The 17,663-nt window shown below is 45.5% G+C and overlaps 1 protein-coding gene across 3 annotated transcripts in view; it reads left to right on the plus strand.

The window, feature by feature from the left end:
• The first annotated feature begins 5,450 nt into the window (after positions 1-5,450).
• Positions 5,451-17,663, plus strand: part of ATL2 (atlastin GTPase 2) — a 39,871-nt gene continuing 27,658 nt past the window's right edge. For 2 of the 3 annotated variants that reach the window (XM_072857240.1, XM_072857241.1), the window contains exon 1: positions 5,451-5,623. In XM_072857240.1, coding sequence (XP_072713341.1) covers positions 5,563-5,623 — 61 coding nt within the window. In that variant the 5' untranslated portion in view covers positions 5,451-5,562. The remainder of the gene's footprint in view (positions 5,624-17,663) is intronic. The other variant, XM_072857242.1, reaches the window with a different exon arrangement.

Raw genomic sequence — 17,663 nt, forward strand, 5'->3', positions numbered from 1 at the left:
AAGACATTTGATGGGCATCACAGTGACAGCTGGGCCTTTTCCTAGGACAAGAGGTCTGGGGGTGTGGAAAAGTTTTTTCTCTGTGGTGGCCTTGATGGCCTAAGGAGCCATTGGGAAATGCCACCAAGGGGACCTGAACCCCAGAGGTGCTTAGAGATGCCCAGGTCAGGTGAGAAAAAAACAGTTTAAAGCCCATGTGGAAACACATTTCACCAAACTGGCATTTAACATGTGCATGCATACTCCCCAGTAGCTGGTTTCATCTTTACAGAGGCAGGTCTGCAGAGCAGGCAGTAGGTAGGCAGACATGTCCTCCAGGTAAGGCTGGAGGCAGTGTGCTGGCTGTAGACAGAGCCATCTCTGCAGTGGGGCAGCCCTGGGGTTTGCAGGTATTATTGGCACTCTACATTGCAGCCTCCACAGGAGTCAGTATCTAGCCCAGGCTTTAAAAGCAGCCTCATCTTGTGCTCTTGCATAACAGTGAGATGGATATTGCACTGGATGGATATATACAGACCGAAATGATAGGAGTCTGTTTGAGCAAACACTTGCACATGAAAGCTTCAGCTGGCTACAGAGCTTCATTTCCAGGAGCAGAAGAAAACCACTGAAGAAAGAAACCCTTTGAAGACTTCAATCACCCTGATAAGGGAAGACAGGGCAGAATGGGGGAGAAGGCTCCCATTCGCAGCTGTAAGACTGCCAGCTCCACTGGCAGGCTGCGTACCACCACCCCAGAAAGCTCCCCTAACACATACTGCACAGGCAAGTGTGGCTCCGGAGCCTGCCCACTGCCCTTCCCCCGGCTGTGCCACAGCCCCTCGATTTAAACCCTTAATCCTGGAGAGATTGTGCAATAGCTCCTTCAGGCTGAGAACTGATTATTCCCGTTTCAAAGGTATTTGGCACTCAGGCTCTACTGGGAGAGCCCAGTTAACCGGCCCAACCCCTCCTGCAAAAGCACCTGCAGGCGATTCCTGCAGCTGGTGCCTAGCAACATGTTCTGAGCTGCTCTGACAACAGCTAAAATTCAACGTTATTTCATCCTTCCTCCCCAAGGGAGCAGCTCTTGAGTCATCACCAGGGGAGAATGGGACGTGTCTCCCACTCGGCTTGCTATAAATGAGTGGTATGCGAGGGGCTGCTCTCTGTCTCTTGAGCACGTGTGCTGCTGCTGGCTAAAAAGGCATCTCCTCTTGGCATGTGGGACAGCTCCAGGTTCAGGAGATTTGCTAAATTGTTTTTTTCCCCTCTTTCCCCACTTGCTTTTAAATTGTTTTTTTCCCCCTCTTTCCCTACTTGCTTTCTGCTCCCAACAGCCTCTCTGCTTTCTTGGAGCTCTCTACAGGGAAGCCGGCAGGAGAACCAAGTTTGGATCCATGCTGAGTCCTACCTTGGCTTTGCTTGGGCGAGCCCCAGGTCACGCAAACACATACAGGTGTGACAAGCTTGGGGCTGTGCTGGGCACTCTCTCATGACATCACAGCAACTTTTAGATCACCTGTGTGACAGATGAAGGCACTCCTGAATCTGAGGGAGATGCTCTTGGGGAATGGTGAACATCAGAAAAAATACATAGGAAACCAAGCTTGCCTGTTTATGGGGCTGAGATCCTCGTGGAGGTGGTGAGGCAAACACCAACCAGCCCAGGCAGGACTAAGCAGCGTGTTTCTGCATGTGGGTAGGGCGCAGGGACTGGTGATGCAAAGAGGGAGTCAACAGGAGGATCCAGCTGCAGAGAGGGCAGGGGCTCGGTGGGCAGCACAGCCTCCAACGTCTGCTGGCACTGTGCAGAGGGGAGGAGGGCTCTGGCTGGAAGAGGTGGGAAGCTGTGAGTAGATGAAGCCCATGAGTAGTAGGGCTGTGGTGCTTCAGCCTGGGCGCTTCTCAGAAAAAAGCGAGATGAGGTGACTTGCAGGGCTTTTTCAAACTCTGGGAGGGCACATGTTTGCCTCTGGGAGCAAGCCTGAGATCCAGGCAGACTTCCCAGTGGGAGACTGTTAGGAAATCTCAGGCTTGCCCGAGTGACGCAGCTCCCTTGGTGGTGTCTGGTGGGAGGGCAGCTGACCACCATCTGCCCTGGCTGTTCGCAGTGCTAGCGCCGGTTCACCCCTAAAGGGCTGACCCCTCCTTGCCTCCCCAGTCTTCTCCCTTGGGAAGCCCTTGGTGGGCCTAGGAACTGCAGCCAAGGCGTCGGAGGCGCCTTATCAGCAATAAGTGGGGACTGCCAGAAGGACCACCTTTATTTCACAGCTTTCTGTCCTCAGCTCCCATCTGCCTGCAGCGCTGCATAGCCTGGAGGGAAGACTGAGACTCACCTTGTCACTAGTTTGGACTCTACAGCCTGAAGCAGATGAGGAAAGATGTTGGTAAGTGCGGTACCACCAACAGAGACCTCTCCAGCTCATCTCAGGTCCATCAGCCCTTCAGGATGGGAGATTGCTCTGTTCTCCAGCCCAGGAGTGGTGTTCAGCGTGCTTCAGGTGTGTGTTTGGCTTACGGATTTGTCATCATGTAGGTCACCTTAAACAAACCCAGCAGCATTGCACAGGTTAGCTGACAGGAATAGAGAAGCATTTTACACAGAAAGGCATAAAGAACCTGAGTCTGATCTGGCCTTTTCTTGTGTCCACTGGGTGCCTCTGCCTGCGTGGGTCAGGAACTGTCCTGTCCCCTGCCATGCCATGCTCTCTGAAGGCCAGGAGACATTGTGGTGGATCCGTTTCCCTTCCAGCTGTGGGAGGGGACAGCTCTCCCAGCAGAGTGGCTGAGCAGCCCCTGCCTTGGGCAGAGCTGGCTCATTGCACCGATGACACTGGTTGTGCTGACTGGCCCAAGTGGGTTTGGGACAAGCTTGGGACAGCAGAGGTTTCTAAACCAGCATGGCAAAATCCAGGAGAAGACGCTGTCTGTAGCACAAAACTGTGCCTTTGCTGGCTGAGGGGACTACTGTCCCAACCTGCACTTGCAGGTTAGACATGTCCTCCTGCTCTGGCAGTCTCTTGCCACCACAGCCTGCCAGTGGTTTGCACAGTTGCTCCCAAGCTCCTTTCAGGCCAACTCCATGGCTAGCTTAAGCAGTTTCAGTGCAAACTCCTTGCATAGCCTGGCTAAGAGGAAAGTGGCACACAGCTGGGAGTGTGGTGGAGATGGGGACCTTTGCAGCCAGGAGATGATATGTTGATAGCAAAATCCTCAGCTCAGAAAACATCGCCTTCCTTCCTGCAAACATGAAAGGACAGAATTAAGGTTGAGCTTTCTGACCTCCAAGTTCTTGACTTCTGTTATCACATTACAGCAGCAGCAAATCCTGTTGCATGGAGCAGAAATGTATCTGTCTGTATATGCACTGTTTCAAACTCTGCTCTGCATAAACTGTTCCAGACTTGATCAGAAATTAGGCTGTTTACTAACAACAGAACTGGGAAACTTCTTCAGTATTGTGGTTTTTTTCCCCATTTTTTTAGTTTTCATATTGAGCTGCTGAAGCTTAAATCTGTCAGTTAACAGTGTTTCAGCTTTCAGTGTGTTTTACTTCAAGGTATTTCTCTTTGCCTGATTTCCTGTGTATCTCTGAAATACCTCTGTATGTAGAGTGTGCTCTGCCTTCTTTCTGATGTAAAGAAAGGTTTTCCTCTTGACTTGGGATGAAGTTAGAAGGGCAGGCAATGGCACACTCATTTTCCCCAAATAAGTAGAGGGTATTAAACTGCAAAAGGCCAATGGCAATGTTTTTTTCTAGCATTCATACCAACATTTCTGTACAAAGGGGTTGAATCTTGCTTCCATTTATGCTGATGTAAATCTAGAACAATAACATTCTCGACAGTTTTACAGCATTGCATATTTTATTATTACAAGTAGCATAACTAGAATTGAATATATATTAGTTTGATCGTTGTATCCTTCTGCAGTTCTCACTTGCTGTGGTTACAGCATCTTTTAGACATTTTAATGTCTTTTTAATGTGTTTTAGACATTAAACTCTCTGAGGCAAGGACTGCCACTGTAAGCACAGCACCAAGTGTAATGGACCCCAATGTTAGGAAGACCCTTATGTGCTACCTCAGTAGTAAAGGTCTGAAAGCAGGGTTTGGAGAAGGTTTGGAAAGCACTTCCAGGTGCCATGACAGCCCATTAATTTTTGCTTTGAAGATCTCTTCTGAGCTTTCCCTCCACCTCTGTTTAGGCAGAACCAAACTCTGCTTGTTTTTTAGATCGCTGTCACTCAAAAGTTGCACTTCCTGGACCAAATAAGTTAGAACAGTGCAAGACTTTGAGAAAAATGGTTTCTACAGAGAGTATTACCATGGTGAGGTGGGTTTTTGCAAAGTTGTTGCTCACTTCACATGCTGATTTATCAGACAAATGTGTTGTCATAACAAGTGACAAGGTCACACCTACCAATTTGATTATGGAGGTTTACACGACCTTTAGCAATAGGAAACCTCACAGACCTAAAACCTTTGTGCAGTGAAGGCACCTAGCTTTAACAGTTGGCCTTTTAAAAGGATGCAGTAAGGTCAGTTTGGGTTAGAGGAACGGGACTCTTACAAAACCCAGAAACAGCAGGAATGTTTGGTCCCTTGGGAACTTGTGTGTCTTATTCTGATTCAGAGCTGTCCTTTTGTGTGTTTCCAGCCCAAATGCAGCAGCAGTGCCACAGCGAGTGAGAACTCAAGAGCGAGGAGCTGGTGTTACTGCCAGAAATGCAGAGCGCTTGAGTCGCTTTCCTGGCTGTCCCCATGGCCCAGTAAGAAAAGGGAAGTGAGGGTCTAGCAGGGTGACAGCACAGTGCAGGGAGAGGTGGATGCCATCAGGTCTCCTAAAGGGATGGGCCTGGCGGCACACTGGCAGCTGGCTGGCTGCATTTTCTGCATGAGTGAGCTGTGCTGGGAGCAGCCAGCCGATGACGAGTGAGGAATCCCTGAGGGACGCTCACCCCGAGGTGTTTTGTACGGCCTTGGGGCCTCCTCACCCACCGCGCCATCCTTCATCCCTTTGCCCCGAACACCCAGCTTGCCCTCCAAGCCCCTCGAGGCCCCTCTCGCCCGATGCGCTGGAGGCCCGCATACTCCATGCCATTTCGACGGTGGGGTGCAGGGCCGTGAGGGGGGCACCCCACCCCTCAGCCTGGGGGCTGGGCCGGGCAGCAGGGCCCGGTTGGGGCGGGTGTGTGTGTGTCTCTCCCGCAGCAGCGGGAGGCCCCCACACGGCGTGGGACTTCGCCTCCCCCTTCAGGCAGAGCGGAGGCTTCCTCCCAGTGCGGGCGGGGGACTCTATCGCCTTTCCCTGCTGCCCGCGGCCATGCACCAATTCCTCAGCGCGCGGCCCCGACAGAGGGCAGTGACGCAGGCGCGGGCCGCCGGCGGGGAGTGACCGCGCATGCGCCACACCCAGGAGCGGCAGGGCGCGGGCTGCGCGTGCGCCACCCCTCCCCTCCCCGGGCGGGCAGCCGGGGGCGCTAGGACCCGCCCTGCCCGCGCGCCGCCGCCGGCGGGCGATAAAGGTCTCGCGGCGGAGCTCTGACGTCACGGCGAGTTAATTTTAAACCCGGACAAGATGGCGGAAAGGGACGCGGCGCGGCGCGCGGGTCCGGCCCGCCAACGGCCCGACCTGGCAGGTAACGCGCGCCCCTGGGCGGGCGGCGGCGGCGGCCGCGGGCCGGCGGCGGGGCTGCCCGCGGGAGGCGCGGGGCTTGGCGGCGGGGCTTGGCGGCGGGCGGTGCCGGGGGAGGCTCCCGCGTCTCCCCCCTCCTCAAAATGGCGGGGGCGGTCGCCAGCCCTGACGTCCGCCCTCGAGGGGCGGTGGGGGAGTCGGCGCGGCGGCCCCTCCGCTCGGCCGGCTGCTCTCTCCCGAGCGGGGTGACCCCGCTCTCCCTGCGCGGCCAGGGCCTCCCGCTGAGCGGACGGCGGCCCATAGCGGAGCAGGGGCGGCCGTGAGTGCGGCCCGGGGGCTGGCGGTCGGTGACCTTATTCCCCGCTGCGCCGTGGCCGGGCCGCCCCGCCGCCCGCCCGTGTGTATATCACGTGAGGAGCGGGGGATGCGGGCCGGAATATGGCTGGTGCCGCCCGCCGGGGCCCCCCGGCCGCTCGCCCGGCACGTTCCCGGGGCCGGAGCGAGACAGCCCGGAGGGCGCCTGCTTCCTCGGAGCCACGTCCACTTGCAAAGGGAGCAGCACTGGGCAGCTCGGGGAAGGAGGTGGCTCATCCCTCATGTGGACCGTCCCCCATATGGACCTAGTGCGCTCCACCGTCAGTGCTGCTCTTGCTTGTAATATATTCTGTGGTGGTGATGGGACATGTCTCTGGCTTGGTGTTTAGCCTCGCATGTGCTGGAGTCTGCGCAGTATGGTTTTTTTAAATAAGGTTCTCAAGAATAGCTTAAAAGCTGAGAACTTGTAACCCTCTCTCTGCCATACTCTGTGTGAGGGGGGACCTGGGACTTGAACACTAAGTTGAATCATGTGAGGTTTTTAGCACTGCATTAGAACACTGAAGTATTTTAAAATCTTTGTTGTATAACTCTCACTTAATTTGGAAGTAGAACAATTGGACTGGGCACGATTACACAAAATCTAGCAGATGCTATGTGCCACTATTGGTTTCAATGGCTTCATTTGTAAGCCAACTAGAGACTGGGAAATCTAACCACACTATAAACTGGCAGGTGTGGAGTGGCTACTGTACAGACTTTTTTTATAGGGAGGAAAAGGCACCGCTTTGGAGCATGTGAAAATGTTTGATTGTGTTTGGCAGCATTGCAATTTTAATAATTTAAGAGTCCAGAGATTGAAATTGAGGATATGATACTGCTTTACTGCTTGGGTACTTGTTTCTCCCCTCCCCCCAGCACTACTGAATTTTCTTTGGTGGTTCTCTGTGTTTTCACCACTATGTAGTTTAATAATCTCAAAGCATTAGATTATTGCATAACTTTCTCAGGGTCATAAAAGTGCTAGCACACCTGTAATAAAGGACCTTTAAGGTAGCTGGGTCATCATTAGTGGTGGAAACATGCACGTGTCACTGTTAAGTTGCTTGCGTACTTCAGGCGTGGAACAACTTAATTGATAGGGTCTGCATGTACAGCTATGGATGATCTGTGCCTGCCTGCAGAGTACCTTTCTGTACAATGAAATAAAGCAGAGTGGTAGATTGGAATAGTTACAAGAAGAGAAATGTAACAGGAGAGACCTATAACTCCTCCTATACCATTACTAAGTGTTGCTTAACAGCTGTTACGTTCTAGCTTACCTTAAAGTCACTAATGATGTTACAGTTCCTCCTCAAATAATAGCAATAGCTCTGTGGTGTTTCAACTAGAATTCTTTTGAAAGCAGGGAGTGGGGTTGAAGAAGGCTGTATTCTTTTCATGTTCACCTGCCTGCAACTTAAAGACACTTCTGAAATAGTTCTAGCACAGAACAGTTTTACTTGAACTATCATAAAAGCATTCCTTTAAATACAACAGTGTCTCCTAGTTTAGGAGGCCAAGCAGCTCTTGTTCGTGTTGGATGGACAGGAATGCTTAACCCAGGTCTTGCAGGAGTGCTGATACTTCTAAGGTACCTTGTGCCAACTGCAATCCATGTGTTTTGGTTAAAAATCAGTTATTAATGTTTGCTTACTGACTATGCTAGTAAAGTACCACTGACTGCTGGAGCAAGAGACTGTGATAGATGAGGGATTGTTTTCTCTTCTTGTCCTAATAAGAATAGGGACACTACCTCAAGCTGGCTAGACTGGATAAGAGCTGGTCTGTTGGAGGGGAGGAGGGCTGGGGATTTTCCTCCCATGTAACAGGAGAGCACTTATCTCCTGATGGCAGTATCACATCCTCTCTGACTTTGAGTTTTTCCCAACTGCAAAAACAAATGTAATAAGCAGATGGAAATGCAGGTCAATTAAATTCTGTGGTGTTCTTGTTTTGGTAGTGAACCACAGGGTTGTTAGTCTCCACTGCAAGCTGGATCGCAGGTTTCATTTCAGCAGTATGACAAGACTAGTTTTAACTTTGTGGCTGTTGTTAGTAGGCTGTTGTACATCTTAGTACAGTCTGTAAAAGTTCCTAACTGTTTCAAGGACATTCACAAGGAAAACTGCCAAGTTTCACTTAAATCTAACTTTTCGATGTAAGGTGAAGTTTGAAGTTGCTTTTGTTACTGCACTGCAGTCTTGAACAGGCCCTGTTCTGGGGATGATTTTTGATCCTGGCATGGCAGTCTTTGAATGGGAAGTTTTAAACTTTAAAATCAGGCCGAATTTTTTCCTTGTCTTTTTACCGTTGCTGCATGCTGTGCCTACAATGTGATCTGCAAGCTGTCAGTTTGAGTGCAGTTTTCCAACTTTTTGCTAAATCCTGCATTAACTTTTCAACTTTACTATACCAATCATTAGTGTTTTAAGGTTTTGTCTTTAATCTCAACTATCTAAGGTGAACAAGGCACAAAAAATTTTCTAAGCTTCTGCATAGGCAGGCCTGCTGTATTTGTCATTTGTGAACAACTGAAGTTTTCAGAAGTACTTACATACACTGGTTCTTAAGACTTTACTCTTACTGGAGAATGGGTCTCTTTCTCAAAACATTTTCAGCAACCTGAACTTGAGATGTCCTGGAGGAAAGATGGAAGTAGCTTTCTTTGGTTTTGGAAGGTTGTTCTCGACATGAAGAATATTATGTTATCCTAAAGCTGATTTTGAGGTCATAGTGCTGTGTAGGGAGTTGATTTACATGAATACATTTTGTGGGGTTGAGGTTTGTATCTGAAACACCAGAACAAACAGATGAGCAAGTTTGAAATATGTGAAAATGTTACTCAGCTTGATGTCTGCTATTTCAGTTATCTACAAAGAAATGACTGATATGAAATGAGTGATGTCTGTTAGGACAAGGATTATAATCAAGTCATTTCTAGCGGCAAATTAATATGTAATAGGGACTAATGTTCTGAGAGCATTGGTAGCTAACTTGTCTGACCTTTAACTTCTGTTTATTTCTGAAATAAATTAATATATTTTGTGTAGTGTTCACTTCCAGGAAAGCAAGATTTTATGTGCTTGCTAAGCATGCTTTTTGAAACACATTCAATATAAAAGTTGGAGGAACTCAGAAGGCATTTAAATTCGGAAGTTGATCCTCTGCCCACTTAAGAAACCTGGAATGAAATCTGAGGAATTTGAAGATCTGTCTTTTCTCCCCCACTGTTAATTCTTATTTGACTGAATTTATCTCCTAAGACTTGAAGGTAGCACCCATTGTATTCTGTAACTGTACAAACGAGTTACTGGGAGATGATCTAGGGTATAAATTAATGCTAGGCAAGTAACTACCTGTTGGTGTTTAACTGGAATTCTCGCTCTGCAGCAAAGTAAGGAGCTTACCCTCCCCCTTTGCATTTGGGATGGAGCATACATGGGCTGTTACAGAGCCATAGCTGGTAAATTCACTTAATGAATTACCTCCATAGCAGGTTGTTCATGTGCTTACATATCCTAAAGCTGTCTAGTTAGTTTGTCTGGAGTCTATCACTGAAAATTCCAGCTGCTCCATGGGGATATTACTCCTTGAGGAAACAAGACTAGTTTGTATCTCATTCTAGCATGAGAATAGTAGATCTTTGTGCTCAGTATAATCTGTGGAGCTAAATAAGTCTCTTCTCCCTTTTCCATTAACTAAACAGGAAAAATAGCTATGCTAATTTCATAATGGTTAGTAGCTGGCTCCTCTTTAAGGTTGGAAAAACTTAAAGCAGAATGTTTGACACCAAAGATGGCATTACTGAGGCATATAGCATCGAAGATAGTCTGACAAAAGTTACCTGAGTGAATGCGGGTAAGCTGGGTATTGGAATTCCTGTTTGATGCCAGCTTGATGAACTCATGAGCAGGGCTAATAGGAAATCAAATATAATGTGAAAGAGAAGTCCATTTGGGCCTCTGCAGAAATGAATTATGGAAGACTAGCTTCTTTTAAAAGAAGCACCCTGCTCTTCTCTATCCTGGAGGAATAGATAAGTGAACTGTCAAAGCTGTATGACTGCACAAAGTGCCTTTTGGGAAAGGACTCAGCTTACAGCTCGGTTACCGGGCCTCTATTTACAGCTTGTGTATGGTATGAGGGATATTCTGATACGCTTTTGCTAGGAGGGGAGATGTCTCATCTAATATTTTTTTCTTGTTCTAGATGTATTTCCAGCTTTATTTTGCAGTGCAGATGATGAGCAAATGACTGATTGCATTTTTAGCCCTACATACCAGTGATTTCTGTATGGCAAGGTGGGGTTTGTGTGCTTACTGCAAGTCTTGGCATGTTTCTCTTAAAAGACTGGAATAGAAGCCAAAACCTGGAAGGCAGCAGAGTTGAAGACTTGAACTAATAAAATGTTGTACGGATTACAGACATGGAGTGTAGAACGTAATTTCCAGTAAATTAATATTTGAAAGTAGAACTTAATTTGCTCTTATGCAGTTGTTGCTCAAGTGAGATCAGAATCAGGTTCCAGTCTGGAGTTAGTGTCAAATCATAATACAGGTTTGTTTTTTTTTCCCCACCATTGCCTTAAAGGTAGTCATGTTGAATTTACAAGTTCTTATTTGTCTCAGTAAAATATTTGAAGTGTCTTTTGAGCAATGTGTTGTATAATGATTCCAGGACAACATGGCTTTTTTTACTTGGATTGAAAATTATAGAAACCTATTGGAGAACATGTGTCAGCTGCTTGTATCGATGTTAGAACTACTTCTTGTATGTTGTGTATACTTGGAAAAGTTGTTCTCACCTCTTATCTTCTTAAACAGGGTGGTACTGCTGAGTGGAAGAATAAGTGCAGTTATTTTAACTATCTCTGTAAGCCCAGTCCTATGATACTACTGCCTGCAAACTTGCATGCTATGTCTTACTCCCCTCCCCTCCTCAACCCCTTCTGCATTTTCAGCTCCTCAGGTAAATGTAAGAAAGGGTCTTCTGGCTTTTGTGACTGTTTGTTTATCTTGGTCTGTGTAGTGTGATTTACTCGGGGAACCTTAAACAATTGGGAAATGAAAGGTACCATCTGTCAATCCTCTGCCTAATATGGAATTATCACAGTACTGATTTCAGGGGAGGAACAGTTACTCGAAGTACATGAGCATCTAGGCATGGAGGCAGAAGCTTGGCTTCCTTTAATGTATTGCTTAGACATAGAATAGCAGTGAAAATGACTGCTGTAGACAATTAGGTTAAGGTTCTTCATATAACCAAATCACTTTCTTAAAACAAGAAGTTGTCTTGCTTTTAAGAGAAATAATTTCTTAAATACTTTGTAATTCTGAACTAATACTAAGGAATTATTCTTAATGACAGCAGTGTGATTCTAAACATGGCCTTAAAGCTGCCCTCAAGGCAGTTATCACTTATCTTCCAAGCAACAAAGTCTTAAGCTTGTCATGGGGATAAGGGAGGGAATGAAGTACAAAATACTTAAAAAAATCTTTCTAAATGCTAGTATGTCAGATTTCTTAGTACAGAAATTGTTTGGAAAAGTGCAGTAAATAATGCTTTTGGGGGTTGGGGCACAGAACTGGGGTATTTTCTAGAGCTAATAGTACTATAGAAATAAGTAGCTACTGAAAACTTACTGCATGTTATGCTCTGAGATTTAAAAGGCAAAAAAATATTTCAAAATAAAATAATGGTGGTAGGAGCATTAAGAAATGCAACTTCTGCTATTAAGCTTAATTTTTTTCAATGGAAAAACGAACATGCTGTCCACTATGAACATTTAGATAGCAGATGCGATTAAATAATTGTAGAACCTTCAGATGCTACTGAGAATCCTGCTTGTTTGAGAAGACCCTTAAAATGCACTCTGGTGCTTTTAAAGAGGTTGGAAGTTGGCTCGTGATAGACTGAGGCTCTAAGAATAACATTCAGTCTAAGTACTTTGAGTTGCAGACATATCACTGTTTCATTAATCAAATATCAAACTAAACTGTTCTGTAGTCTAAGCTGTTTTCTTATTTCTGTAGTGCATTAGAACTGACTAGATTAAGCATTTGTGAGCTTTAAAGAGCAGCACGCTGCTATGTATCTCTGGGTTCATCTTCTAAACATAGACTTCTGTCACCAGTGTTTGTCCTCTCTACACTGTAAGGAAAGATTTCATGGATCCACAAAATAAGGACAATAAATACGATCTACAAAGACTAAACTGTTGATTGGAGGGGGGTGTTAAACATACAGTCTTCAGACGGTTTCTTCTTCCTTCTCCACCCAAGTGAAAGATGGATATTGAACCATTTGTAGTCTCAACATATGGTATGGTGTGCTGTCCTGTAGAAGAGCAGTTAGATTGGCTAGATGTATTCAGACTAGTCCAAGAACTTGATGTAAAGAGCAGTAGTAACCAGCTCCCCTTCTGTGTTTCCTCCTTTCAGGAGGATTGTGTGGCTTGCCTTACCTCTGGGATTACTCTCCTTTTTCCCCCTCAATGCTCTACTCACCACTGGGCTTCACTGGCCAGCAGCCATTAGCGTACACATAACAATGGCATTTGCTGTCCCAGGAAAATGCTGTTTAAAAAACCAAAAATGCTCCAGTTGTTAAGACTCTTGTTTTGCTAGCAGAGGCTGATGTTTCTATGGTAACAAGTGTTGTGAATGATGTTAAAGAAGCTTAGGTAAGTAGGTAGGCCTTGAGCCCTTTGAACTGATATGAAGGTGCTTGCTGTGTGGAACTGAGCTACTAAAGTGTGCTTTACAGCATGATCATGACAACTTATCTGGTGATTTTTGAAATCAAAATTCTTCTGATCTACTCTTTAGTAGAGACAGATCTTAGCAGGTACAGTATATTCAGTAGGAACGTTCAGAGGAATGCTCCTCTAGTGCAGGAAGAACTATGCCAAGCTCAAGGTCTTCCCACCAGTTACACATCCTAGCCTATGTTACTGACAAAACTGAAACTAGTGTTAACCTCCATTTACAAAGGAAGGAAACCTTGTTGTTAAGTGAAGGTTAACAAATGTGTTGGCTAGCCCAGCCTAAATCTGAACTCTTTCAGATCTAGACAAATCCTTGGCAACACACAGTCCGATCCAATTACATCCCAGTTGTCTATCCATCTTTGCAGTGTTATCACATGTCACTAAGTCAGTCTCCACATGAACACGCTTCTTAACTGTACGTGTGAGTTCTGAGAGTCAGGAGGAGTTTTCCAGCTTAACTAGGTTGTAGTCACAAAGCTGAACTTTTCTTTTGGCACCAGTGGCCCAATCAAGCAGCTTGTGCCTCCCCCTCAATTGTGCTGGTGCAGCTGTTTCAGAGGCTGTAGAGTGCATAGCACATCACCTTGTGTTTGTTCAAGATAAGTTGGTGCCTGAACCTAGGATAGTGGTGCCAACTCAGAGGGCAGCAGTCCTGTAGTGTTCAGCAGTACAGTTGAACCGACCCTGTGCCCTGCAGATGAAGCTGTGTAGCTCTGCTTTTTGTTTGTCTTCAGCTCTAGTGCTCGTTGGACTCTTATTGAGGCAATACAGTTTGTAGAAAACGCTGGTTTGGTTTGTTTAGCTGACTTGACTCTCAGCAGTGTTGGATATGTGGCAAAATTAGTAGGAAAGGCAGTGTGTGGTTGTGTGTGGTGCTGGAAATGGGAAAGAGTGGGAGAGCCTTTGTGTGAGTGGGTGGTTAACTCAGCTGTGCTACTGAAACAGGCTTGAAGAGGCAACAGGGGAGAGAGGAGGTGGCGGTTACTGGCACTGTCCTGTTGGCAGAACAAATGTACTTTGAGCATTGCCTTAGCAAGGGACTTTTGTGCAGCAACAGCAATGGTGCCTGGCAGAGACTCAGGAGTTGTGGAGAGTAGGTGCAGAGCTCTGAAATACATGGACATGGTTAGGTACTGTGTCAATTATCATGGGTTAATTGCAGGAAAGTGAAATGGCAGCCCAGGCTTCTTTCTCTATGTGCTTAGCAGGAGGGGCTGCGATGAAAACTACTTTTGTCATGACTGTGTGAGAAAAATCTCTTCCTCCGGTGGAGACAGAGCGAACACATGCAAAATGTGATCTTTTTGTTGTTGTTGTTGTTTCAATTTCAAATGTGACTTGTGTGGGGCTTTTTTCTTTTGATTCACATTGTTGATCTGGGCATTAATTGTGTTGGCACGTGTTGTTTCCCCTGGTCACACTTCCCTTTCACCTCATGGGTGTGTTAGTGACACTACCAGGTAAGAACAGTGGAGGAGGAATTTAAATACTCCATGAAGGTGTCTGAAGGTAGTTACTGCATCAGCTTTGCTAGCTATGTGATCTAGAGAAGGCAGTTTCTTAAGGTAAACCCAGTCTCTCCCTGTACTTGTCATTCTTTGAAATGATATGTGTTTATTGTTTTATTAAAACAGAATTATGGAGTTCAGTGCTGGAAAAGCTGGATGGGAGGCTCTCTTAGTTGCAGGAGCTTAAAGAGAGGTGGGAAGCTGAGTGTAAACTGGAGGTTGGGCTAAAAGATTGCTTTTGCTTAGAAGCTTCAGACTGTTAGAAACATAGTTTGATCAAAAAGAAAAAATTAATGCCTCTTCAGCTTGCTCTGTTTCCTTAAACCTGTTGGTGTTCCTGACTGACAGCTTGTTTATCCTGGAAATGAGTATGAAAACTGGCCCTTTGGCATACCTCCTTGTACAGTAAAAGTGACCACTTGCTTTGCTTGCTGTTGAGCTCCTCTGTGGCCGTGGTACAGATGCAGCTGGGTGACTAAACCTATTCTGGCTGCTAATCTACATATCAAACATGGGGTAATTGCAGTTGGCATCTCTTGCCTTATTCTTTTCTCCCCATACTTCTCAAAATCTTGGTTTGAGTTAGCTGGTCATTGTTTAAATTATCAGCCGCTGACATGAGGAGTACATACAAGGTACATAAAATGTAGTTATGGCCTAAACCAATTAGAAAATACTGACTGAATCTTCTTTGGTGAGCAACAACCTTAAATAAAATCACTCTGAAATACAAGCAGAAGTCTGCCTAGTCTAAATCTGTGTGGCCTGCAAGGATCCAGTTAGCCTGCAGTGTTCATGAAAAGCTTTCACTTGCCATTTCCAAAGTCCATAGTGAACTAGGGCATTGTCAGATCTGGTGTGTTCTCATTCCCATCCTCAGGAACCTGGGGGATGGGTAAGAAAGGGGAGAAAAGGTGAGGAAGAGGTCTTTTAATGCTTTCATCTGCCTTAGTCTTAGTATTCTAAGGCAGCATTCTTTGAGGGGGCTGGAAAAGTACTGGTAAACCTTACTGTGGGTAGAGATCCTGTTAGGTCCTTCATTGAGTGTGCTAATAATAGCTGTGGTTTTTAGGCAGAGTGGAAGAAGGATGAGAAGCATGCGTTGTCACTATCCCTACCCTCCAAGTTTTTCCTTGTAGCTATGGAGAAACATCTTTAAGTTCATGATGTGCTTTCAGAAAAGCAATCCTTATATACATGTAATATATATAAAAATTTTTTTTGCTACTTACTAGGTTGTGTCAGGGTTTGTGCTGCTTCTGTCTTAGTCTCTGCTTATTGGTATTCTCTTACTTGTATGCATTTGCTGAAAATAGCTGAATTTGAGGGTTAACTTTTTTGCTGCACCTCTTCATTATAATGAAGTCTCTCTCTAACTTTTCTGTCCCCTTAAAATGGAGAATGCAAAATGCCAGCTTATCAGTATTTTGCATAGCTATGGGAGAGCTCTCTGCTCCTGCATGCATGCAGACCATTCAACAGAGAAGCAATTTAAAGCACTTAGGAGTAGACGGGCCTATTGTTTGATTAGTTATGATACTTCATCGGTATCTAGGTCATCAGAGTATCTTCTTTATCCCCTTCCCTAGCAGAATTGTAGCTTCAGGTACTTCTTGCTTCTGCTCACTGTTTATATAACAGTTCTAGATCTGTCCCTGAACATCCCACTGCCCTGAAGGAACAGAGAGAGTTAAATGCATCTTCCCCCCCTCCCCTACTCCTCTGTCCGTCTTGCTGGATATCCAAACAAGTCTTTGGAACTTAGCTCATCAGTCCTATTTATAGCTGAAATATTAAAAACATTTAATTATTTCTGGCCTTAAAATGAGCTACTTGGCAGTGTTTTGCTAGTCAGCAATAGGAAAGCAGTGATGCATCAAGGTCTGTGGCAGCCCCATAGCTTTCATGTGGGTCTTGCTGTGAGTTTATTGCATGGAGTAGGACTGCTGGAGAAAAGGGAGGACAATTTTGTGACTTAAATCTAGTGATTTTTTTTTTTTCAGTAGATGTGCTGGATTTTTTACCTTGTCCGAATAAGGTTTGAAGGTTAACCTATTTGTGTGGTGGCTTTTTTTATGCTCTGGAACTCAGTTCGCACATGCCCTACACTTCCTTCAGTTCACTACACCAAAACAAGAAACATCTGAACAGTTTGTCTCCTTTCTCTCTAAGAAAAATTTCCTAGGTGAAGCTCTGAGAGAATGCATTACATTTAAATGTGATGCAGCACTTCCCTCAACTTATTTTAAGCTTTTGATTCAACCTGTGAACTCCCTCAAGCCGTGGAGGTAGAACAAGGCTTCAAGCCAGATGATATGAGGTTAGTGCAGCCTCCTTCAGCTTGCTTTACCATTCAGGTGTGTGTGGGAACCTATCATGCATCTGTACTGAACTATGAGGGGGAGACTTACATTGCTTTTATATGGACACAAACGTGTGGTGTCTGTAGAGCACCAGGAAAAAGAGTTCAGGGATGCTGAGAGCTGAAGTATCTAGGGGTACCAGAAATTTTGATTTAAAGCTGGACTTCTAGCAAAGTGCAGGTTTCTGTACAAACAAGATATTAATACAAACAAGATATTAAGATTACCGGCTTCAAGATGTACAAGGCTTCATACTCTTCCTATGACACATTATTAAGCAAGATTTAATAACAGTAAGTACCAACTCTTGAAAGAGTTAAGAGAATATTTTATACACAATTTAAGAATCAGTACCCTTTCAGGATCAACCAGTTGTTGAAAGAACTATAACTCAGATGAGACTTAAGTTACTAATGAATGATAAATTAAGGTAACACAGCCCTTCAGACATATAGCACAATAGTACCAATATTCTATTTTCCTGACTTCCAGAATTCAGGAGTTACTGCATTAGAGGCCTAAAAGAAAACCAAACAAACTGACCTGTCCAAGATGAAGTCTCTTCTTTTGTTCAAGTACCACAACATTGAAGTTTGTCCCACAGCAGAAACAAACTCTACCACTGGCCTGATTCCACCTTTTCCTATCAAGTGGATTCCTTCCATCTGGAAGCGGTTTTCTGCTTACAGAATTGCCTCCAACTCCAGATTTACATTTTCCCATATTCTATCAGAACCCCATGTGCACAAACCTGATTGAGGCACCTTCCTAGCAGTTACTTATCTGGGAACATCACTGTATGGATTTAAGTACACTGAACTGCTAGTCATGCTTGCATTTCCAAGCATTGCTTTAACAAAGACAAAGAAGCAGCCATCTCCAGTTATTTGATGCATTGCATGCAGGTATGTTACATGGCCCCATGCTTCCTGTGGAAGCAGTCCAGAAGCAGTGTTCTCTTGCAGGATGTGTCATGAGGCGCCATGGAATGTACCACAGTTTAATTCATTCATGGCAGAGACCATGCCAATATCCACAGGACCTGAC

This window comes from Ciconia boyciana, chromosome 3 (assembly GCF_034638445.1).
Source record: "Ciconia boyciana chromosome 3, ASM3463844v1, whole genome shotgun sequence".
Lineage (NCBI taxonomy): Eukaryota > Metazoa > Chordata > Aves > Ciconiiformes > Ciconiidae > Ciconia > Ciconia boyciana.